The sequence below is a fragment of the Pleurodeles waltl genome, chromosome 9 (assembly GCF_031143425.1).
Source record: "Pleurodeles waltl isolate 20211129_DDA chromosome 9, aPleWal1.hap1.20221129, whole genome shotgun sequence".
Lineage (NCBI taxonomy): Eukaryota > Metazoa > Chordata > Amphibia > Caudata > Salamandridae > Pleurodeles > Pleurodeles waltl.
This window is the reverse complement of record NC_090448.1, coordinates 229,469,936-229,494,876: the sequence shown is the minus strand read 5'-3', so window position 1 is coordinate 229,494,876 and position 24,941 is coordinate 229,469,936. Positions and strand designations below refer to the sequence as shown.

At 43.2% G+C, this 24,941-nt stretch overlaps 1 protein-coding gene across 4 annotated transcripts in view; it reads left to right on the top strand.

Annotated features, from left to right (window-relative positions):
* PPM1M (protein phosphatase, Mg2+/Mn2+ dependent 1M) overlaps positions 1–24,941 on the top strand; it is a 271,057-nt gene that overhangs the window by 207,752 nt on the left and 38,364 nt on the right. For all 4 annotated transcript variants that reach the window (XM_069206604.1, XM_069206603.1, XM_069206602.1 and 1 more), the window contains one exon: positions 311–374. In XM_069206604.1, the coding sequence (XP_069062705.1) occupies positions 311–374 (64 nt within the window). The remainder of the gene's footprint in view (positions 1–310; positions 375–24,941) is intronic.

Genomic DNA, 24,941 nt, shown 5'->3' with positions numbered 1-24,941 from the left:
TCACTCATGACCCTCCCCATACTCGCTGCTGCACACAGGGAGCATAGGTTGGTGACTAGCACTAGAGCCTCTGGTTTTCTGACTCAAGTGATTCATCTGGGTTTATGTTGGTCTATGTCTTGACTGGGATGTGCTGAGTGTTTACTTGAATGGGAACAAGTTTGGCAAGGAGTCAGAAAAGAATGAAAATGTGGATTTTGAGTTAATCTTGAAGCTGCAATACTAGTAATTGTTTATGAGAAATAGATTGCTTAAACGAATGTCACATGAGTAAAATATATATCTCAGAGATTTTTATCTTGTTTTTCAGGGGCTACAAAACAGTAGATGAAGCTGATCTGAGGTACCCTTTAATTCATGGGCAAGGAAGAACGGTAATCACTTTATGGTTTTGTAATTATGGATGGATAGGTACATTTTAAATCAGATAAGGTAACGAGATGTGTTAAAAGAAGGACTATAAGGGGTGCGGAGTGGTTTTTCTTATCTGTAAGGGCAAACGTCAGAGCTTTGCTTTGTTTTAGAACTCTAAGTATAGAAACTATGACATTGTTATTAGCAAGCTAGTGGGAGTTTTGAGCACATCTAGGCAATTTTGTAGCAAATTTTTAAAAAAACAATTTTGTTATACGACAGTAGGCCTGGTTGCTGCACAGGTGAACTGTTGCCCCCTCTGCATGGACAGTTCTAGTGAATGTGTCTGTGCAAGAGCTGAAACACTTCCTAGTCCACATGTGATGTGTCCAACATGAACCTCCAACCGGAAGTAAAACAATAAAAGAACTTTGGTTGTGTGTCCTGGAAACCTCTTAAATATGTCCCCTACCCGAATGAACATTGTGTACAATGTAAACACTTAATCTTTCTTGCTGTCAGTATTCTTTTCACTTTGAAGTACTATCCAAGTATTTTTGCATGCAATGTCTTTTGCATGAGTCGCGTTAATTTTTACTCTAGCTTCCAGTCACGAGTTACAGTATGGAAGACCCAAACCAGAGACCTCCTTGAGGGAATTAAGAGGAGAGTATTATTGTACCCAGACTGCTGTCCACACGACCAATGCAGCTCCTACATGGAAACCGCTGACTTTCTAGACTTCTACTTAAGGAGTTGCTTGCTTGAGGGATCATTTGATGTGGAGGCAGTCTAAGGAGGGCTCTTTGAGCTCCAGAGTTCTCCCTCCCCAACCCTTAATAAGGAGGTCATCTGAGGGCTTGACGATTAGTTTAACTCTCTCATCCAGGTCTGTTTTGCTGATGGACAAAAACTCAACCTCATTGAGCAGATCTGAGACTCTCTCTGCAATAAATGCGGAGATGAGGAAAATACAGAGGCCCTAACCTGACCAGTTGTGTACTGAATCCTTGGTTGTAATGTGGTGGGCATTGCATACAGTATCGGTTTTTATGTGGCTGGAGCAGGCTGTGTCGCTTGTGTGACAACATGGGAAATGATTGACTGCGCAGACACCCCTGAGCCCCAGGTTGTCCTCCTCCCCCCTCCCCCCTTTTACTGACTGCCTCCAGCGGCACACAGAGGTGGCATTGGTGACCTGCTAGTGGCATGGGCTCTCGAGTCTGGGCATACTCTGAAGCAGACATTGCAGTAAGTGACAGGGGAAAGCCATCCTTCTGCTCTCACCTATATACACCACATCGTAAACCTTAGACACAGTGGCGTGAGAGTGACCCAAAGATCCTCACGTCAAACCTGTATTGACCATTACACTGATGGATCAAAAGGGAGGAACGCTATTGAGCACCCAATTGCAATATGCAACATTGTGACAGTCCAGGAGCCCATATGAACACAGTATCTGAAGACTATTAACCAGTCACAGTAGGCGTTGGCAAATAAGATTAACTTTGTATCAGTGGAGGTGAATTTTCTCTGAGTGGACCCATGTATGATCAGTGAAAGGTCATTGAAAACTGGAAAGCAGATGAGGCACTTAACATCAGACATCACTGGCCTCACATTTACCATTCACTCTACTCCAAGCCTGACACGCCACCTTGAAAAGAGAATTGAAGATGTGAAGGTCACGACACAACAAAACAACCTTCGATTTGTGGGGTTTCTAGAACCAGTGGATGAGAAGAACCCAGAGTTGTTCCTGGAATGGTGGGTCAGAGACTCCTTAAAGCAGAGTGGGTTGTCCTACATTTTCATAATCAAGAGAGCCTATAGAGCTCTGGCCCACCACCCTCTTAGGGCCATTTGTGCGAAAATGATTAACTATCATGACATCATCCTCCGTACGATTAGACAGGAGTGGTATTTGAAATGCGAAGCCAGCACCATATGAATATTTCTGCACTATACTCCTAAAGTCCTAAAATATTGGAAATCCTTTACTAATGTTAAACTCAAGCTGAAAGCTATGAATCTTAAATATATGCTTATTTTCCTTGCAAAGTTAAGAGTGGATACACTGGGGCAGATTCTCCTTATTCACAACTCCAGAGGAGATGTGGGACTGAGTGGAGGGAGATGGTGAAACATGAGCAGTTGATTGAAAACCGGGGCAGACACCTGACGCAAAGTACGATCGGTGAAAGAAAGCTGGACACCTGGTGCAACAAGAGACATAAATGGTGGTTCAAGAAGATGGCACCCAGATGTGGGATTGGCTGCTGGAGGGAGAAAACACTTTGGTACAACGAGGTGATAGGTCTGAGAGTATGCCTGTGAGTCTGGGGGAGTGTGTTTACTGTCTTATCAAGTATATGTGTTTGGATCTGCCAGTAATTGTCTGCTTCCAGACTGGTGAAATACAGCATGCAGTGTGGTAAATTGAAAATAGAGACAGTGGGAGAATACATGTCTGAGTAGGGCGGTGAGGAGTGAATGAACGAGGATATAATGAACTGCCTAAAATGTTATTAGTTACACAACTTTTGGGTAATGGGGTGACTAATGTTGCAAGGATGGGATTGTAGGAAAAATGGAGCTGGGGAAGTTTTTAGGCTGTTTGGTTTACTGTTGCACACATTAGTACAACCCACACTGTAAACATTTTATTCCTGTCTTGTTGTCCTGCAGTCAAAAACATACTGCTCATAACTTTGAATTTGGCCCCAGCTAGTCAGTCATCACTTGAGACTCTCTGCATATCCTATCCCCGCTTACTCAATCATCTAGCATCATTAGGGGCTCATAGCGCCGACCATGCTAATAGAAGCTTGTTGTAGAATGTAAATGGTCTTATTGATAGAATGTAACTTGGGGCTGTCTTACCGTATGTTGAAATGTGCCCTTTCAGTGCAACAAGAGACTCATTTCTTGAGGACAAAGAGTGACTTTCTAGCCAAATACGATTTCTATTGTGTCTACCAAGCAGGGTTTTCTGAATGTTCTAGTGCATTAGGCACATTGCTGCATAAGAGATTTCCAATAATTGTAACTAAAGTCCAGAGAGATGTTATGAGTAGGTTTATACAAATATTAGGGATACTAGAGGGATAACCTTGCACTTTCTTGTGTGTATATCCCACCTCCTTTCAGAGCACAGTGGAAGAGCTAGGCACTCTGCCCGCTGATACTCTAGCCTTCACTATAATCATGGGTTGGGACTTTAATGCCAGTGTGTGTGAGCACATTCATGTATTTCACTCCCAAACTATACTGACCCTCAGAGGTACACTACTGCAAGAAAGGAATGTAGCAGTGGGACTCTGTGGCATCACACAGAATTCTTACATATTCCACTCTGTCATCCATCAATCTACTACATTTTTCGCCTGGCTGCTGATTTGCACTGGGTACAAGATGTACAAATCCTGCCCAACGTGTTTCCGATCACTTCTATTTGGAATTGAAGCTGGGCCACATGCCTCATTGGATACGGCAAATTCTCAGACAAACAATTCCTACTTTGAATTAAATACTGTACAATGTGGTAAGCACACAAAACTGTCTTTAGAGGGTAAGCTAGGTCCTTTTTAAAAGACAACAAGCATGGAAGAGAGGCAGTTAGAATAGACCTTGAAGAGCACATTTTATACCCAGAGTGGGAAGGGACTCAGAATGGAGACTTAATCAAATTGTGTTATCTTGAGGTGGTGGTAGATAAATTCAGAACGCTTCACCATGAAACTGCTTACTCATTATGGCTGACATCACTAGGGCAAACATATAAGATGACTCGTAAGTGTGGGAAGCTGCTATAATAGTTTATGAGCCATGACAGAATGGCAAATACTGTGGCCCAAATCTGTGATACAGAGGGTTGTTATGCAATGAATGTTGTCACCATTGGGGACACCTTTGCAGACTTTTATAGACTATTACATACTAAGCGCACACCCCTGCAGGAACAAAACTGTCCCCTACTGCCACTCATTCCTAATCAACTAGGGATCGAGAGGAATTTGAGGCACTGATAACTTGCGCAGAGTTGAGTGAGGCCCTCTATATTATACAGATGGGTAAGACTTCTGGCCCACAACTGTTGGCTAAGGTGTTAGCATCATGACTTACTAGTGTAATCTAGCCAGGGGCATGAGACGCTGTCTTAGACAGGTGCGGATAGTTTTACATAGGATCAAGGAATTTGAAGGGACTAGTGCCCTAATGCTAGTCGACATAGAGAAAGCATTTGAGACTGCCGACTGGGTGTTTCTTTGGCAGATCCTGAATAATATGAACTTTTGCTGTACATTTATTACTTGGATATGGCTCTTCTACACACAGCTCTTGGACCAGGATAAATTCAGTGGGCAACTGTCTGACCCTTCCCCCATTAAAATGGGCACCCTTAGGGATGCCTTCTATCCCCTCTCACTCCCTTATTGTTTGAACTCCTTATAGAGTCCCTGCTGTGTGGACCAGGAAACATGGCATAGTACAGGGATTCCAGTGAGAGGATAGCACAAAAGAACATATTTCTTTGTACGTGGATGTTATGCTATAGTACCTCAGATACCCACGATTTACTGGTGATAGATTGTCAGCAGTTTTTGGAATGGCCTTTGGTCTCAAGGGCATATTCGCAAACTGTATTTTATAGTACATTTCATAGTACAGCAAAACGTACTACAAAATGCTATTCACAAACCTATGTTTAGTGTTTACGACTCCGCCTCTCCTATCTTTTTAGGTGTGGCGATCTTCTCCCCGAGTGCAGACTCTCTGCACATGTAAATATGTTTTTGTAGTAAAGGCAGGAGGGACGTAGGGGAATGACTGGAAAATGGAATATACTTATTACAAAATGTAGTGGGTAATAGTTAACAGTAAGGAAGGGTTTAAGGAAGAACATGTACCCTTCCACAAAAGAGTAAGCCCGTTCCTATTCACAAACTGCAACTCAGTTATGCCAGCCAAAGAGGGACCGCGAATGGTAGTAAATTACTCCAGCTCAGAGCTAACGTAAGCCAGCACCAACACAAATTGCCAAACCCTGGTACTGCAACACTGTCCCATAGAAACTAAGAAAGGCAGCGACTTAAATGTAAACCCTTGGGACATAATGTTAATCTAAATTAACATAGTTAAAATATAAATACATCCAATTTAATGTTTAGAAACAAAAACATAATAGTAGTACCTTTTTAATTTAATTGCTAAATATTTTAATAACCTTTTTTTGCATTTAAAAATCTAACAAATGTTACTAAATATAATTCAGTTACTTTTAGTTAATTCTACTAATTACTTTTATTAATTAATGGATAACATGAAAATATATTTTTTTTTAACTCTAGGTAGGAATTTATTTTTGATTTAAATAAATAGATAACTTATATATATATATATATGTGTATATATATATATATATATATTTTAACTTTAGGTAGGAGTTTATTTTTAATTTACATTTGAGAAAAATAATTTTAATTATAGATATATTTCAAAATGTAGTAGCGCTGTAGGATTTTTAGAACTACATATAAAATAATGTGATTGACTAGCTGTAATGGAGAAAAATTTTAAGAGTCGCCATTACAGGACTCAGAGACTCGGTTTATGAATCTTGAAAAATAAAAATAAAGACGCTATGTGGGGTAGGATAGGGATGCCCTGTCCCCGTAGCCCTTGTGTAGGGGTCCCAGAGGGACATCCCGGGGCTAAATAAAAAAAAAAAAAGTGTCATGATTCAGCAGAACTCAGTGTGGCTCTCACGGGAGTCCTTCAGGACCAATTAAAAAAACACTACCATGCACAGCCTTCGCCCTCTAGAGAGGTCTTTGCGAAGAGGCCAGTCCCTCACCAAATTTTTCTATGCATAGCCTTCACCCTGCCGAATGCCGTGCATGTTGTCATGTTGGTCGCCTGGGTTGCATCATGGGGTCACTAATCTGCAAATCGTAGGATGCAGGGCCTGCATTAACATCACACCACGTACGGCCAGACACCACCCACTGGTGGTTGGGCACAGGTGTGATAGACCTTCTTTTGGTATGGTAATAAAATCTTACTTTATGTTAAAAATACTTCTAGAAATTTACTGAAAAAACAATGGTTAAACTTACATTCTAGCTAGTTTTTTCAATAATATCTTGCTTTGCATTAAAAAAACTGTAATTCACTGAAACAACAAAGGTTGAAGTGATATTATAATTTGGGAAAAATATCAAGTAAAATGTTATATTTTAAACTAAAAAAACTAAACTGAAATTCACTAATGAGAATGACCCTCGTGCCCTTGCCATATGCTGCCTATTACCTCACATATTGTATCACTCATGACATATTCTATGACATAAGTGATAACAACACTGTGCATGGCGAGGTGCGAGTTATAGTTCATTCCGTTAACTATAACTGGTGAATTACAGTGTTTTTTTAAGTTTAAAATGTAACATTTTAGCTGACGTTTTCACTTAACTATAACGTCACTTTAACCTTTGTATTTTTTCAGCGATTGTGTGTGTGTCTGCGTGTGTGCAACTTCCACTCTGATAGCCTACTGCTTCAAATTAAAAATCGCCACAACTAGCACCTTAAAGCAGCTGCTATGGAGGAAAATCCACGAGACAAACTCTGAATGGGGAGCATTCCTAAAGGAGTCCATTCAAGCACTGCAGAGAATATTGTTAACTTAGAGCTCTCAATAAAAATAATTGCAAAACTCATAATGAAGAATGCAAAAGCCATATCGACAATAGAATATTTAAACGACTTAGGGCCAGACGTACGACCTTTTGTTTTGCGACTCGCAATTGTGATCCGTTTGGGAAATGCAAATTGCAAGTCGCAAAACAAAAAGTACAATAGTGTTAAGTACACTGTTCGCGATTCCCATTGGGGTCGCAAATTACCTACCTCATCAGTATTCATGAGGTAGGTCGCAATTTGCGACCCCATTGAGAATGGCCGCACTCACAGGGATGGTGGCCTGCTGAGGACAATAGACCCCCATGTTTGTGACTGCTTTTTAAATTAAGCAGTTTTTTTTTTTTTTTTGTAATGCTACCCGTTTTCCTATAAGGAAAGGGGGTGCATTTCAAACTAAAAAATGAAAAGTCCGTGGGACTACTACCTGGTCTGAACATTTTTTTTCACTTCCATTCGCAAAGGGGAAAGGGCCCTTGGGACCTCTTCCCATTTGCGATTGAGTTAACACCAGTTCGAAATTGGTGTGAACTGCGATCGTTCTGCGACCGCATTCACGGTCACAAAACAATCATACATACCACTGCGACTCGCAATTAGGAAGGGACACCCCTTCCTCATTGCGACTCGTAAACCTGTTTTGCGATTCGGTAAATACATTACCTAACCGTAAAATTGGATTTGTACATTGGAAAATGCCTTTTTCTTGTTGCAAATTGCCCGATTCTGCGAATCGGGCCGTTTGCAGCAGGAAAAAAGCTTTGTAGATCTGGCTCTTAGGGAACAAAAAGCACAGCAGTTGGGCTACAGAATTATATTCTCCAGGCTGTCTTCCAATGTACCTGTGTTTGTCGCTCCCCATCAGAGCAAAAATCATTCTGATGAGATGGCAATTCAGCCTGATTCCTCTAATGTGCAATTGGTTCGGGTGTCCAAACGGATACACAGTTAAGCAATGCAGACTGTGAAGCAAATCAGATGAGTCATAGACGCATGCGATTTGCATCTGCGAAAGTTTACTTCCATTGAGGAAGTTCTGGCAACGCATTTTACGCATTTGATCATGTAGGAGGGTTATCATCTGCTGTCTAAAAAGCAAATTGAGTCCGCTATCAAGCCACCTTATACAAAATATTAGAGCAGTATCAGACAGGCACAAACTTGTGGGCCATAAGGACACTGAAACCCCATAGAAGGAACAGAAATATCGAGATGGCTCGTAACTTGATCATGTCAGTATACCCCCGGAAAGCGGTGAAAGACCAAGGGTCACATTGACATTGAACCCTCAAAGAAGGAACTGAAATAAAAGAAGACTTGTTTCCTGAACATTCCTTTAAAATATTGGAAGGGGTTTATAGGGACTTATAGGAGAGAAGTACAGCAACGGGACACTGCAATATCTAGCGAATGCTGCTTTTGGGCTGGGGTGTGGCCCATGAAACCTTTGAGGTGAGATAACACGAGGATGTTAGCACTTAATATAGGTTGACTTGTTTTAGGGCACATGTGGGGCAGGCACCCCAGAGTGACGCAAAAAAAGCTTAAGTGCAATAATGGGATTATGACAATGTTTATTAAGGATCCCTCCTTTGGGCATTGAAATGAGAGGAAACGTTAATAGCAAGCTGATGACAGTGGGTATAGGTGAGGAATGGAAAGCACCCTAGGGCCCCATAGAAAGTATGGTGCAATAATGGAGTTCATGAAATACTTATACAGAGCTCAACTTCTTGATAACTTTGAGTGCAATAATGGGACTAGTGCAGTTACCACCGATGTCTTAACTATGATATTACTGAGGTGAGATGAAAGAGAGATTGTAAATGAAATGTGGAAAAGGGTTAATTTGCGGATCTTTTCATATTGCTTACTTTTTACCTTTGAGGGTGAGGGGGTGCATGCATGTATATAATTTACTTTAATAATTTTAATTAATCTAAAATGTAATAACAATCAATACATTCAGTTCAACTCAGTTCCACTCTGTGCTGTATTTACTGTTTCTTGTTCCAATCCCATATCTACCACTTTTAGCCATTTCCAGAGAAAAGAGAAGGGAGAATTCGCGTTTTACAGTATAGAGAAGTGACTAAAAGCAGGAAGACATTTATAATTACATGTTCCTCGATAGTACTTATTTTTTTATGTACCAGTGTACTGTAAAAATCTCGTCTTTTAGGGAATGAAATATAAACTCTGAGCCACATTCTTCTAGAAGTGCAACATTTTTCTAACGTGGTGATGACAGTTGGTGTATCACGCAGCAGTTCCTAGCCTACAGAAATAACAGAAATAAGGCTTTCCACAAAAAAAGTTAACACCGAATAAAATATATTAAGTACTGAAACGCTGGGTGTAGGAAACAGTTTGAAACACTGCACTTCATACCTTGTGGGTGATGTTACTCTTTACAACAGTTTGTTCTGCTTTTGACAACGCTAGGCAAATCAGTAACAGCTTAAAGCAAGCATGGCATTTCCTCTTTTTATTAGATTTTTGCATGTGTAATAAAATGTACAACATTTGTGTTATGCTTTTCATGCCATTTCCATTTTGGCTACTTTTGGTGTGGTTTAAAGGAAGAAGCTCCAGTAGCCAGGGTGAAAAAGCTCTGTTTAAGTACAAACATCCAGTGCGTGCAATTGAGGGAAAGAATGTATTTAAAAATATTTAGATTGTCCCTGAAGTAAAATAGGAGCGAACAGGACTACTGTTGTCTTATTCCAGGATTATGTTCTGCGGGCCACTGTGTTTTTGTCATTCTTAAAAAAATCACTTGTCAAGTCACCGAGGTGGATGGAAATGTGTCAGCTCAACGTTTAGAAGATGCCACCCTGATGCATGATACTGAGGCAAAATCCGTGAAAATGTGGACACGTTTATATTGAAACTGTCTAATATGAACATGGTCCGGGCACCAAAATACAATTGGTCCCCATTAGCAAATCTGTTTACTAAAAAGTGGCCCACATTTGCAAAGCGGAAAAGTCTTGAATTTGTAAAGAAGAGCTATGTCGGTGTTTAGAAGATGTAGGAGACTGCATGCAATTGTGCAATGTTAGTGGTAATATCAAGAAATCACAGACCGTGAAACATCTTTAAGCAGCCAAAAAACAGAACACACACTTATCTGTCAGACCAGCCCTTCTGGCGCTGCCATATCACCCTATAGGCTAGTTCGACCCTGCCTTTCAGTATTTTTGTTACTAGTAAATCACTTTGACAACTCCCTACATTATATCAGTCAGTGGTGGTCAGCAGGGGGAGAATGCATGATGACTGTCCTTCATTTTGATGCCATCCCATTATGCTCATTTGCCTTTTGTCCAAATGACTGTAGTTGACTGCTTTTCTTGCCTCTCCAGTAGGTCCGAAGATGTAGATAGTGTTGAAAAGCAGTGCATTACCCTTATGTTTAAGAATTATAATATTACAAACTCTTATGGTTCTTCTGTGCTCACCTGTCACCTGTATTTCTTTGCCTCTTTTCTTTTTTTAACCTCTATTGTGACTAACTCACAACATTTTTATGCAAAATGGGAAATACAGTTTTCAAAACATCACTGTAGTGTTAAGACAATTGTCCTTGTATATGTGAGACTAGTGTAACTGAGAGAAACGGACGAGATCCGAGTGACCACGATTTCCTTGAGAAGTCAATTGTGTCATGCACTCCGTTGCCCAAACATCCCTACTCTTGGATGTAGAGGAGGTACTGCTAGTTAGCCGAAGCAAAACTCAGATTAGGCCAACAGGTGTCATCTGTAGTGGGTTCAGACTCCGTCCCCCACCGTGCATGTGATTCTGCCACCCAAATCTAGTAGTCTCATTAGGATAATGAGAGCCTACGCAACACTAGGAACCTTGCAGTTCTGTGTCGACTCAAGAGAGGGATTATGTAACATGCTGGGAGGTGTTAATTTTATGGTTATTAACGTAATCAGAGTGCAGTGTGTGATTGTATGCGGGGGAATAAAGACGTCTGTTACAAAGCTCTGTGTGGGGCATGTTCATTTGCATGCTCCCGGGCTGGGGAGTATACTGAAACTGGTGATTAGTAGGGGATACGTGCCCCAACGAAATGAGACTGCTGTCCTTGAAAGTTTGCAGTGATACAGCAAACTTCTTGTGCGTGCCACATGCGCCCAAATTGATGAGAAGCAGTTTGAAGTTGCCATGTGTGGAGGCAAAGCCCTGCTTCAGCCCAGACACAGTCGTTGAAGAAATTGAAAGCCATACGAAGGACCCTCTTCAAAAGCCCACCAGAAATCCACTGTTAAGGTAAAAAGAAAAAAATACTTTGCCACATAAGCCATCATTCATGCAAAGCAAACGCTAAAAGCAGTGATAACCAGATAACGAAAGTACAAACATACTTACCAGTACGCGCAAGAAAAGTGCCATACGACCTTGAATCAGGTGTGAGGACCCAAGCCTGGTTTAGAGGCCAATGCGTGCACAGCAGCGAGTGGCATCCAGTACAACGAAAGCCATCAGAATAGTGAAAAATTTCAGTGGCTGTAGAAAAGTGCACAAAGTGCGATGCAGCTGTGTTTCTGAAACCATTCGACACCACCAAGGAGCAGAATATTGGCGCCAGGTGGACCTCATGGATTGAAACGTTCCATAACTTCATAGATGCCCTAGAAGAAGTAGATGATAAGAAAATCATTAAGTATTTAAACAACCTTGCTGGAGCAAAAGAAGTGCTGAAGAAAATCTTGCAGACTGATGCAATATTGTATCAGCAGATCAAAGAAGCATTGGGTACCAAGTTCACTCTGATGTCGAATGTCGACTATGAAAGGTACATTTTCAATCAAGCGAGACAGCATGCTGGTGAAATGATGGATGAGTTTTTTGAAAGGCTTGAGATGCTTATCAAACGCTTTAAGTTTAGTGCATTTTATGATAAAGCAGCCATAAGCCTCCGAGTTATTGATGGCAGTCTTTCAGACTCTTTCGGAAGACAAATGTTGAGCAAGACGCACAGTTACTAATGGGTTCAAGGGCCAATAAAAGAGCGAATCAACAAGTTGCTGATATGGAAGCTGGAACAGCGAAAACTGAATCAGTGTTGGTCATGAAAAGCAAGAAATACAAGGTAGATGCACTCAAGTCGACATCTTCAAAGAAGAAAAAATTGTGTTTCTGATGTGGGTTTCCATTTCCCCATGAAGGTAACTGTCCAGCTGTAGGACAGACGTGCAATGGTTACAGGAAAGAAAAAGCTTCATAACGGTTTTCCAAGCAAAAGAGAAACCAAATACATCTCAGGGAGAAGAGAAAATGGACATCAGAAGGTTCCAGAAGCATTCTTGCCACGGCCACAAGGCCAAAAAGCAACAATACTTATGGTAAGTAGAAGCCAGACAAAGTTGATCGCATCAAGCACCTCTTACAAAGGCTGTTCAACATCGTTATGAAGCACCAGTGAAGAAGATGGATGTGCGTTGATGGGGTCAACCAAGGAACAACAGGCGCTTGTTGGTTTGGCTGTTTGCAAGGAATAACAAAATTGAAAGGCAAACCATCAAACAAAACAACTAAATTAATTTCGGACACTACCCCAAGATTACAATAAAGGACAAAGTTTGCCCTATAACCTTTATCATAGACAGTGGTGTGTCAATTAACATAATGGCAGCTGAGATGTTCAATAGCCTATTTTCTTGGGCCACGCCGCAACCCATCAAACATGAAGGTATACACGTAGGCAGCTTCTAAACCGGTGCAGAGTCAAGGGTCGTTGACAGCGTCAAAGCAACACAAAGCAGTGTCCGTTCAAGTGCCAATTCATGTTCTTCAAGGAACTTTGAGAGTGCATGCCTACTTAGTTTTGCCACTGCTGCTGACATGGGACTGATAACTCTCAATTACAACCTCTACACTCAATCTGAAATTGTGAGTCAGTTTCTGTTGTTGTTTCGTGGCCTTAAAAGGCTCAAGACAATGAAACTGCGACTTCATACTAATGAAGACGTTCTCCCTGTTGCCTAGCAGCACCACAGAGTTGCTTTTCACTTACAAGAGGCCGTTGAGAAAGAACTAGAAATGCTGTTGAAGCATGACCTCATTGAACACTCCATCTGTCCTACGCAATGGGTTTCGCCCTTAGTGATGGTAACAAAAAAGGACAGTGGAGGTGCAGTGTGCATCTGTGGTAATATGCGCTGGGCCAATAAAGCAATCGAGAGCGAAAGACATCCTGGTCCACCCATAGTGGACATGATCATGCAACTGAATGGTGCCAAAGTCTTCTCCCGTCTTGACCTGAACAAGGGATACCATCAACTCAAGTTGGAAGAGAACTGTAGGTACTTCAGTACTTTTTCGACTCGTGTTGGTTTGTTCAGATACAAGAGGTTGAGGTTGGGCATGTCATCAGCTGCAGAAATATTTCAGAATGTTATACGTCAAATAATTCAACCTATCTCGCATGCTTTTAAGTACAGTGATGACATACTGGTATTTGGGGCAATGCAAGAGGAGCATAACAAGACTCTTACACAAGTGTGCCAGTTACCTGGTAATGCAGGTCTCCCTCTGAATGCAGCAAAGTGTGAGTTTCACAATACAAAACTTAAATTCTTTGGGCACATACTCTCTGCTGGAGGAATGACAAAGTGCAATCTGTCCTCTATATGCCCTGACAAGATGTCACCATGCTGCGATCCTTCTTAGGCATGGCCAGTTATTTTTCAAGGTACAGTCATGACTTTGCTATTGTGAGTGCCCCATTGAGAGGCTTGCCAAAACTAAATGTCCCTTTCCAGTTGTCTGCTGAATGAGATCAAAGCTTCACACAAATAAAATGTGCAATTGAGAATGCAACTGAGATGGCCTGTTTTGACCCCAAGTAACATACTGACATCACAGTAGATGGGAGCCCAATGGGGCTTGAAGCAGTCCTAGCTCAACATAGTGGTGATTCGAATGCTCAGAGACACATTGTGGCCTATGCCAGTCGAAGCCTGTCTGACACAGAACATGCCTATTCTCAGTCGGAGAAGGAGAGACTGGCTTTAGTGGGAACCTGTGAACATTTTCATGTGTTTCTATATGGAAAACGTTTCACTATCAATACAGACCACCAAGTGCTGCTCGCTATTTTTTGAAACCCAAAAGCCAAGATGCCTGCTTGCATTGAGAGGTGGGGGGACGTGACAGCAAGAATACGACTATGCAGTTGTACACAAGCCGGGTATAGATAATTTCACATGTTCCACTACATCAACTCAACACAACATAAACGGCTGAAGAGTATATTAACTTCGTTGTGATGTTCAGCACGCCAGCAGCCCTATTCATTGAACAGATTATTGATGCTACCAATGCTGATAAGAACATTCTTATCCTCAAAGACATCATTCCAACTCAGTCGTAAAAGAGGAGTGCTCGACCTTTTGCTGACGATGTTGAATTTTGGAAATTCAAAAATGTACAGGATGAATTGTCCGTGATCAGGGAAGGTGTTGTGTTGAGAGGTTCAAGCATCGTCATACCTGAGAGCCTAAGAATGGTATACCTGCATGATGCATCATTCCTTTTTCCATTTGGAATCCTCATTGTGAGTTCAAGGTTTTGTGATGTGTGAAGTGCACTATCACAATAAGGCTCTTCTTTCTGACTAAGCCTGGTCCCGAGGATCATTACTAAGGTCACTAGATCACGGCTGCTGCCGAAAGCTATTGAACTAGTCCATGAAGGACATCGTGGCATTGTAACCACCAAAAGAGCCTTAAGAGACCGAGTGTGGTTCTCGCACCTAGACGACGAAGTTAAGAGGGAACTTAAGGAGGGCCATCTTTCTAACTGTCTTTCCCCCTAGATGACAAAGCATCCATTGACAGTCTGACCTTCCTACACAGGCTTGGGAAAGAGTTGCCATTGATTTCTTCGGGCCCTTAGGAAACAGACATCATCTCATAGTAGTCACTGAGCATTCACGCTTCCCTTTGGTAAAGGAGTTATCATCAATGATCCATGACAAGGTCATCTAGCGGCTGGATGACATCTTTGCAGTGTGGGGTATCCTTGCCATTCTTGAATCTGACAACAGTCAGCCGTTCAGTAGCAAAGAATTCAAGAAGTTTCTAGTCAGCCTATATGTCAATCATCAAAAGAGTACACCTCTGTGGCCCAAAGCCAATAGTGTTGTGGAACTATGCACAGCTATGGTAAAAAGGGTAATTCAACAAGCTCTGATGGAGGGGGTCAAGATAAACCAGGCCCTATGTCAAGCCCTCTATGCTTATCATTCAAATCCTCACTTCACAACTGGTGAGAAACCTACTACCTTGCTATTTGGGAGAGTCATCGGAACTAAACTGCTACAGTGGACAGTGGACTGATCCTTAAATGTTGATAGGGTTCATTTCATAGACACTTCTTGAAACATATGCCAATCAGCGTTAACGAGCTCAGGAAGCAGTCTTCGATGAAGGTGACTGGGTCCTGGTCAAGCAGAAACAAAAGCGGAAAACAGGCACTCTGCTTGCTGTCGATCCTCTGAGGGTTGTGACATGCAAAGGACACATGGTTGATGATGCATCATCCTGGAAAATCCATCAAACGAGATTCGTCACACTTTAAGCACCTACCTCAATGTTTGTCAGCTCCTGCAATTATCAATGAGGCCATTCCACCTAACAGTCCAGCTCAAGCATTAAAAAACCTGTGCCATTGGTGCACAACCAGAATGCATCTCAACCACCTCATACCACTCGATCTCACTGACTAGTGCAAGTGCCTCAGCGACTCATTGACAAAATATAATGTGACTATTTATTATACGTTTTATTTAACAAAGGATGGGATGTAGTGTTGTAAGATTGTGCGTTAGGACCCTTGCGGTTCTGGGCAGACTCAACAGAGTAATTATGTAACTGGGTGGGAGGTGTTAAGGTGTAATTATTAATGGTTATGACGTAGTCAGAGTGCAATGTGTGATTGTATGCTGAGAATTAAAGACATCTGTTAAAGAGCTCTGTGTGTGGCATGTTCATTTGCATGCTGATGGGATGGGGAGGACGCTACAATCACTTGTCAAAGTACCATTAAAAACTGTTACACTTAGGAATTACTTGTACTTATGCACCCCTCTTTTTTATATGAATGAAATCTATTATTTTTAATGATGTACTGACTTCATTTAGCATGTTTCATTATAAATCATTTTTGCATCAGCACCTTTTATTGTCTTCTCGAAAGAAGTGTGTTTTTATATGACCCTTTATGTGCCTCTTCAATGAGATGTTTTCATATGCAATCCATGTTAATGCTAAGTTTTAAAAAAAAGTCAGTACTAAGGAAACATGGTTCTGTTTTGTAGTGTACTTATCTGGGGCCCATATATAGCTGTAAAGAACTTCCCTTTATGATTAAGGTCCCTACTCCTCTACAGCATCTTAGGAAAGCGACGTTGACCTCTCTGTCACAGCCTTTTGAGTTCACCGTTCAGACTGACTTGTTATGTCACTTATACCTCCTTGAGTGGAAGGAATCTGTTAGTGGTCAGCATGGAATATAACATCCATTTGCATTCCTCACATGTATACTTCCTTCCCTGCCTCTCCATTGTTTTAAAGTATGGAAGCTACATAGTCTCAACATCTATTTCTCAATGGAGTGGTTTAAGATGATGGCCTTGGAAACATTCCTGGGCTCCCTAAGGCTGGGTATTGGACATGAACGGTAGACCTGCATGATGCATTATTCCGGTTTCCAGTTGGCATCCTCGTGAATTCAATGTTCTGTGATGTTTGAAGTGCACTATCACAATAAGGTGCTCTCCTTTCTGACTAAGCTCGGTCTCCAGGATCATTCACAAGGTCACTAGATCACAGCTAAAGCCAAAGTGGGTTTCAGCTTCCTTTTTTGACTGACTTGCTGATTCTGGCCTGTTTCTGGCTGATTGTGATGAAACATCTCACTTAAGTCACGGCCTTCCTGTATGTCCAGACGGTGTGTATGAAACTCACCAAATCTTCTGCATTGACACCTTGGAGGGTGCAATATTTTAGTGCACTTATAAATATGAGAGATGTCCTAGTCTCAGAGCAGATCTGAGCACTCCAAATACAGCTTAATGTTCCCAGTCCTGCCCCTCTACAACGGTCTGATGGTCCCATAGGAATTCATGGTTTTGTCAAAATAATCTCTGTGTCCGTTATCCACATAAAAGCAAGCTCTAGTTGATATTTTGTTGGGTCCAGAAACTGGACGTTTTTGAATTATCTTTTCTATTTCCCAAGAAAGTCCAGTACTGGTGGTTCAGCAAAATCTTCGTTGTGGTTACTTTCCATCCCCCCCACCCCCCATCCCTGGGGTGCCTCTGAGTACTGATCCCTCTTCATACATGGTCTGAACCTGAATGCTTATTTCCTGAAGACAAAACCATAATATATATTCCACAGAAAAGAGGGTTCACGCTACTAACTTCTGTTTTGATTGTCATTGATGGTTTGCTTCGGGCTGTAGGTGGGGGCATTCACCTGTCAGCCTTTTTGGTATTCATAACGTAACAGCAGATAAAAATGCTAATGGATCTTTCTAGCGAGTTGTAGCTTCACAACCACATGGTGAAAATGTTCCTATTGCTGAATGTGTTGGTTTCGGTATGCCTTCCCCCATACTCTCTCACTTGCAGTTATCTCCACATTTCTCAAGATTTTGATGCTGCAGAGAATTCTGGTGGATCTGCGGTGGCACAATTGGAGTGTGTTTTTGAATATCCGTAAGATGGGAAATAGTGTGTGTTTTGTACCAAAGAGGGAATGTTCTCTTTCAGCAACATTGTTTATTGTGCCACCCATTATCAACTTGGCATCTTAATGACTGAGATGTTAATCTATGGCAGGGGCAGCTGCTGCCAGGAAGGGCTTGTGGGGCAGAGCACCGAGCGGGTTGAATAATAAAAGAACAATACACTTACCTGCTGCTGCGTCACCTACGCCGCTCCTGCGGCACCTACGCCGCTCCTGCGGCACCTACGCCGCTCCTGCGGCCTTGGTGCTTTCCTTGCTCGCCACCCAATCCAGATACTTCTCATATGCTGTTGCACAGCATTAGAGAAGCGCTGGGATTTGCCTGAGCGGGCTGACATGCTGCTCAGGGAAGGAGTGGGAACCTGCGCTTGGTCTCCACCTGGCTGTGAAATACTGATGGGTGAAGAGTTCTATGTGTGCATGTCAGTTTGGCCGGCCTCACATGGGCAGCGAAACTGACATGCTCTTTTGGAGTGCACCACTACTCCTCCTCCCTGATGAGGCAGAAGATATGACTCAGCTGAAAAATAAAATGATAATAATTTATTATCATTTTATTTTTCTTCTGCTTTTTAGGGCTGTACGATGGAACAACGTATGCACTTACAACGCATGCCTTTACAACGCGGTAAGTACAATGCATGGTCATTACCATGCATGCACTTACCACAGAATGTTTTTACCACTCATATGCTTTTACCACATATGTCTTTACCACGAAAGTTTCGTAGTAAAGGCATAGTTGGTAAAGGTATATGCATGGTAAAAAGGAGAGGTAAGTATAACATACATTTGAAATATATATATATATATATATATATATATATATATATATATACACATATATATATATATATGTGTGTGTGTGTGTGTGTATATATATATATATATTTGTGTGTGTGTATATGTATATATATATATGTACACACACCTTTCCACCCAGAAACCCTACCTAATGTACAAATTACCTTACCACCCCAAAACCCATACCCACCCTAAAACCTAAAAATGTCTGTATCACCTAAAAACCCATACCCACCCTAAAATACAAAAAATGCCTTTACCACCCCAAATCCCATACCCACCCTAAAACCTAAAAAATGCCCTTACCACCCCAAATCCCATACCCACCCTAAAACCTAAAAATGTCCTTACCACCACAAAACACATACCCACCCAAAAATAAAAAAAATGACCTTTCCACCCCAAAACCCATACCCACCCTAAAACCTAAAAATGACCTTACCACCCCAAAACCCATACCCACTCTAAAACCGAAAATACCCTTACCTCCCCAAAACCCATGCCCACCCTAAAACCTAAAAATGCCCTTACCACCCCAAATCCCATAACCACCCTAAAACCTAAAAATGTCAGTATCACCCAAAAACCCATACCCACCCTAAAATACAAAAAATGCCTTTACCACCCCAAAGCCCATACCCACCCTAAAACCTCAAAATGCCCTTATTACCCCAAATCCCATACCCACCCTAAAACCTAAAAATGTCCTTACCACCCCAAAACCCATATCCACTCTAAAACCGAAAATACCCTTACCACCCCAAAACCCATGCCCACCACAAAACCTAAAAATACCCTTACCACCCCAAAACCCATGCCCACCCTAAAACCTAAAAACCTAAACACACTATATATATATATATATATATATATATATATATATATATATATATATATATATATATATATATATATATATATATATATATATATATATATACAGGGAGTGCAGAATTTTTAGGCAAAGGAGTATTTTGACCACATCATCCTCTTTATGCATGTTGTCTTACTCCAAGCTGTATAGGCTCGAAAGCCTACTACCAATTAAGCATATTAGGTGATGTGCATCTCTGTAATGAGAAGGGGTGTGGTCTAATGACATCAACACCCTATATCAGGTGTGCATAATTATTAGGCAACTTCCTTTCCTTTGGCAAAATGGGTCAAAAGAAGGACTTGACAGGCTCAGAAAAGTCAAAAATAGTGAGATATCTTGCAGAGGGATGCAGCACTCTTAAAATTGCAAAGCTTCTGAAGCGTGATCATCGAACAATCGAGCGTTTCATTCAAAATAGTCAACAGGGTCGCAAGAAGCGTGTGGAAAAACCAAGGCGCAAAATAACTGCCCATGAACTGAGAAAAGTCAAGCGTGCAGCTGCCACGATGCCACTTGCCACCAGTTTGGCCATATTTCAGAGCTGCAACATCACTGGAGTGCCCAAAAGCACAAGGTGTGCAATACTCAGAGACATGGCCAAGGTAAGAAAGGCTGAAAGACGACCACCACTGAACAAGACACACAAGCTGAAACGTCAAGACTGGGCCAAGAAATATCTCAAGACTGATTTTTCTAAGGTTTTATGGACTGATGAAATGAGAGTGAGTCTTGATGGGCCAGATGGATGGGCCCGTGGCTGGATTGGTAAAGGGCAGAGAGCTCCAGTCCGACTCAGACGCCAGCAAGGTGGAGGTGGAGTACTGGTTTGGGATGGTATCATCAAAGATGAGCTTGTGGGGCCTTTTCGGGTTGAGGATGGAGTCAAGCTCAACTCCCAGTCCTACTGCCAGTTCCTGGAAGACACCTTCTTCAAGCAGTGGTACAGGAAGAAGTCTGCATCCTTCAAGAAAAACATGATTTTCATGCAGGACAATGCTCCATCGCACGTGTCCAAGTACTCCACAGCGTGGCTGGCAAGAAAGGGTATAAAAGAAGGAAATCTAATGACATGGCCTCCTTGTTCACCTGATCTGAACCCCATTGAGAACCTGTGGTCCATCATCAAATGTGAGATTTACAAGGAGGGAAAACAGTACACCTCTCTGAACAGTGTCTGGGAGGCTGTGGTTGCTGCTGCACGCAATGTTGATGGTGAACAGATCAAAACACTGACAGAATCCATGGATGGCAGGCTTTTGAGTGTCCTTGCAAAGAAAGGTGGCTATATTGGTCACTGATTTGTTTTTGTTTTGTTTTTGAATGTCAGAAATGTATATTTGTGAATGTTGAGATGTTATATTGGTTTCACTGTTAATAATAAATAATTTAAATGGGTATATATATTTTTTTGTTAAGTTGCCTAATAATTATGCACAGTAATAGTCACCTGCACACACAGATATCCCCCTAACATAGCTAAAACTAAAAACTACTTCCAAAAATATTCAGCTTTGATATTAATGAGTTTTTTGGGTTCATTGAGAACATGGTTGTTGTTCAATAATAAAATTAATCCTCAAAAATACAACTTGCCTAATAATTCTGCACTCCCTGTATATATATATATATATATATATATATATATATATATCACTCATCCCACTTAATACTTACATGTACTACCTTTAAAACCTTTACCACACATACACCTTTACAATTCATGCCTTTACAACGAAATTAGTTGTAAAGGCATGCGTGGAAAAGGTATATTCGTGGTAAAGCAATGCAAGGTGAACGCATATACGTTGTAAAGGCATCGCGGTAAATGCATCTCGTTGCATTTACTGCGTTGTAAGTGATGTTTCCCCTTTTTAGCAGTGGGGCGACACTCCTCCGCCATAGCGGAGGGGTCACCCCTGATCTATGGACATCTAAATGTCCTCAGGCATAGCCTGACTCTGGCATGCTATCAAGGTTTCCAGTAAACCACATTTCTGCACTGGTTGCCTCATTAATCACGGGAAGGAACCTACAACAGAAGGAAAAGCAGTTTACCATGCATTTTAAAAATCCAAATGATTCCCTTCAGTCTCAAAAGAAACTCTGCACATCAGCCTTCTCCTGCTCTCCTTAAACTACTCAGCACTTTAACCCCTTCTGTGCCCAGGACGTAATGGTTACGTACTGAGGCACAGTGCTGCTGTGCCCAGGACGTAACCATTACGTCCTGTGCACAGAGCCCAGAGGGAGCGCTAGCGCTCCCTCTGTGGGGTTCCCCCCCACCCCCCCAAGTCAGGGATGGAAGGGGAAGCCCTTTCCCTCCCACCGTCGACCCCCCCCCCCCCCCAACCCCCCCTGTGACGTCAGCGCACGCTGATTAGTCACAGGGTCTCCCCCAGAGCTTCCAGCGCGATTGAAAGAGAAATGCAAAGCATTTCTCTTTCAATCCCATGGGGGAGGCCCGGAGGGGCTTCAAAGGGAAGGAAATGTATTTCCTTCCCTTTGAAGTCTCTCAAAGGGTTTCAAAAGCCGGATTGCTTGCAATCCGGCTTTTTAAACCCCACTAGACACCAGGGATTTTTTTTTCTTCCTGAAACTGTCAAAAGGGAGCGACCCCTTGGGCAAGGGTCGCTCCCAGGGGGGGCATTTTTTTGGGAAGGCCTTTTCTGACCCCCCTGGGGGCAGATCGGCCTATTATTAGGCCGATCTGCCCCCAGGGGGGGCAGAAACCTCTAGGCACCAGGGATCTTTTTTTTTTTTTTTTTTTTTTTTTTTTTATGTTTTCGTTTTTTTTTTTTTTAGGTGGGGAGCGACCCCTTAGGCATGGGTCGCTCCCCTAGGGGGCAATATATATTTAGGCAATTTCTGCCCCACTTGGGGGCAGATTGGCCTATTTTGATGAGGCCAATCTGCCCCCAAGGGGGGCAGAAACCATTAGACACCAGGGAGTTTTTGTTTTTTTGCATGAATTTCACGCAAGGGGAGCGACCCCTTAGGCAAGGGTCGCTCCCTGGGGGGGGGGGGGGAATTATTTTAGGCCATTTCTGCCCCCCTGGGGGGTAGATCAGCCTATTTTGATTAGGCTGATCTGCCCCCCAGGGGGGCAGAAACCACTAGGCACCAGGGATTTTTGTTTGTTTTTTGTTTTACAGATGGGGAGCGACCCCTTGGACAAGGGTCGCTCCCCTGGAGGGGCAAATTGTATTTAGGCCATTTCTGCCCGCTTTGGGGGCAGATTGGTCGATTTTAGGTCAATCTGCCCCCTGGGGGCAGAAACCACTAGGCACCGGGGATTTGTTTTTTGGCGCCAATGTCACGCAGGGGGAGCGACCCCGTAGGCAAGGGTCGCTCCTGGGGGGGGGCGGGGGGTTGGGGATGCAAATTTATTTTAGGCCATTTCTGCCCCCCCCTGGGGGCAGATCGGCCTATCATTAGGCCGATCTGCCACCAGGGGGGGCAGAAACCTCTAGGCGCCAGGGCAAATTTCTTTTTTGAGTTTTTTTTTGTTGTTTGTTTGTTTTTTTTAGAGATGGGGAGCGACCCATCAGGCAAGGGTCACTCCCCTGGGGGGCAAATTGTATTTAGATCATTTCTGTCCCCCTTGGGGGCAGATGGGTCGATTTTAGGTCAATCTGCCCCCAAGGGGGCAGAAACCACTAGGCACCGGGGATTTGATTTTTGGCGCCAATGTCACACAGGGGGAGCGACCCCGTAGGCAAGGGTCACTCCCGGGGAGGGGTGGATGCGGGTCGGGGGCAAATTTATTTTAGGCCATTTCTGCCCCCCTGAGCCTATTATTAGGCCGATCTGCCCCCGGGGGGGGGGCAGAAACCTCTAGGCGCCAGGGCAATTTCTTTTTTTTGTGTTTTTTTTTCCTTTGTTTGTTTTTTTAGAGATGGGGAGCGACCCATCAGGCAAGGGTCGCTCCCCTGGGGGTCAAATTGTATTTAGATCATTTCTGTCCCCCTTGGGGGCAGATGGGTCGATTTTAGGTCAATCTGCCCACAAGGGGGCAGAAACCACTAGGCACCGGGGATTTGATTTTTGGCGCCAATGTCACGCAGGGGGAGCGACCCCGTAGGCAAGGGTCGCTCCCGGGGGGGGGGGTGCGGGTTGGGGGGGCAAATTTATTTTAGGCCATTTCTACCCCCGAGCCTATTATTAGGCCGATCTGTCCCCGGGGGGGGGGGGGGCAGAAACCTCTAGGCGTCAGGGCAATTTTTTTTTTTGTGTTTTTTTTTTTTGTTTGTTTGTTTTTTTAGAGATGGGGAGCGACCCATCAGGCAAGATTCGCTCCCCTGGGGGGCAAATTGTATTTAGACCATTTCTGCCCCCCTTGGGGGCAGATTGGTCGATTTCAGGTCAATCTGCCCCCAAGGGGGCAGAAACCACTAGGCACCGGGGATTTGTTTTTTGGCGCCAATGTCACGCAGGGGAAGCGACCCCGTAGGCAAGGGTCGCTCCGGGGGGGGGGGGGGGGGTTGGGGATGCAAATTTATTTTAGGCCATTTCTGCCCCCCCGGGGGCAGAAACCTCTAGGCGCCAGGGCAATTTTTTTTTTTTGTGTTTTTTTTTTTTGTTTGTTTGTTTTTTTTAGAGATGGGGAGCGACCCATCAGGCAAGGGTCACTCCCCTGGGGGCCAAATTGTATTTAGATCATTTCTGTCCCCCTTGGGGGCAGATGGGTCGATTTTAGGTCAATCTGCCCCCAAGGGGGCAGAAACCACTAGGCACCGGGGATTTGATTTTTGGCGCCAATGTCAGGCAGGGGGAGCGACCCCGTAGGCAAGGGTCGCTCCCGGGGGGGGGGGGGGGTGGGTGGGTGCGGGTCGGGGGGCAAATTTATTTTAGGCCATTTCTACCCCCCTGAGCCTATTATTAGGCCGATCTGCGATTAGGCAGAAACCTCTAGGCGCCAGGGCAAATTTTTTTTGTGTGTTTTTTTGTTTGTTTTGTTTTGTTTTTTTAGAGATGGGGAGCGACCCATCAGGCAAGGGTCGCTCCTCTGGGGGGCAAATTGTATTTAGACCATTTCTGCCCCCCTTGGGGGCAGATTGGTCGATTTTAGGTCAATCTGCCCCCAAGGGAGCAGAAACCACTAGGCACCGGGGATTTGTTTTTTGGCGCCAATGTCACGTAGGGGGACTGACCCGGTAGGGAAGGGTCGCTCCCGGGCAGGAGGGGTTTTGGGGGTGGGGGGGTCAAATTTATTTTAGGGCATTTCTGCCCCCCCCGGGGCCTGCTGAGCTAGAGGCCAAAATCCACAGGTAGGCACTTTGCAAAAAACACCTCTGCTTTCTGTGAAAAAATATGTTGTGTCCACGTTGTGTTTTGGGCCATTTCCTTTAGTGGGCGCTAGGCCTACCCACACAAGTGAGGTACCATTTTTATTGAGAGACTTAGGGGAACGCTGGGTGGAAGGAAATTTG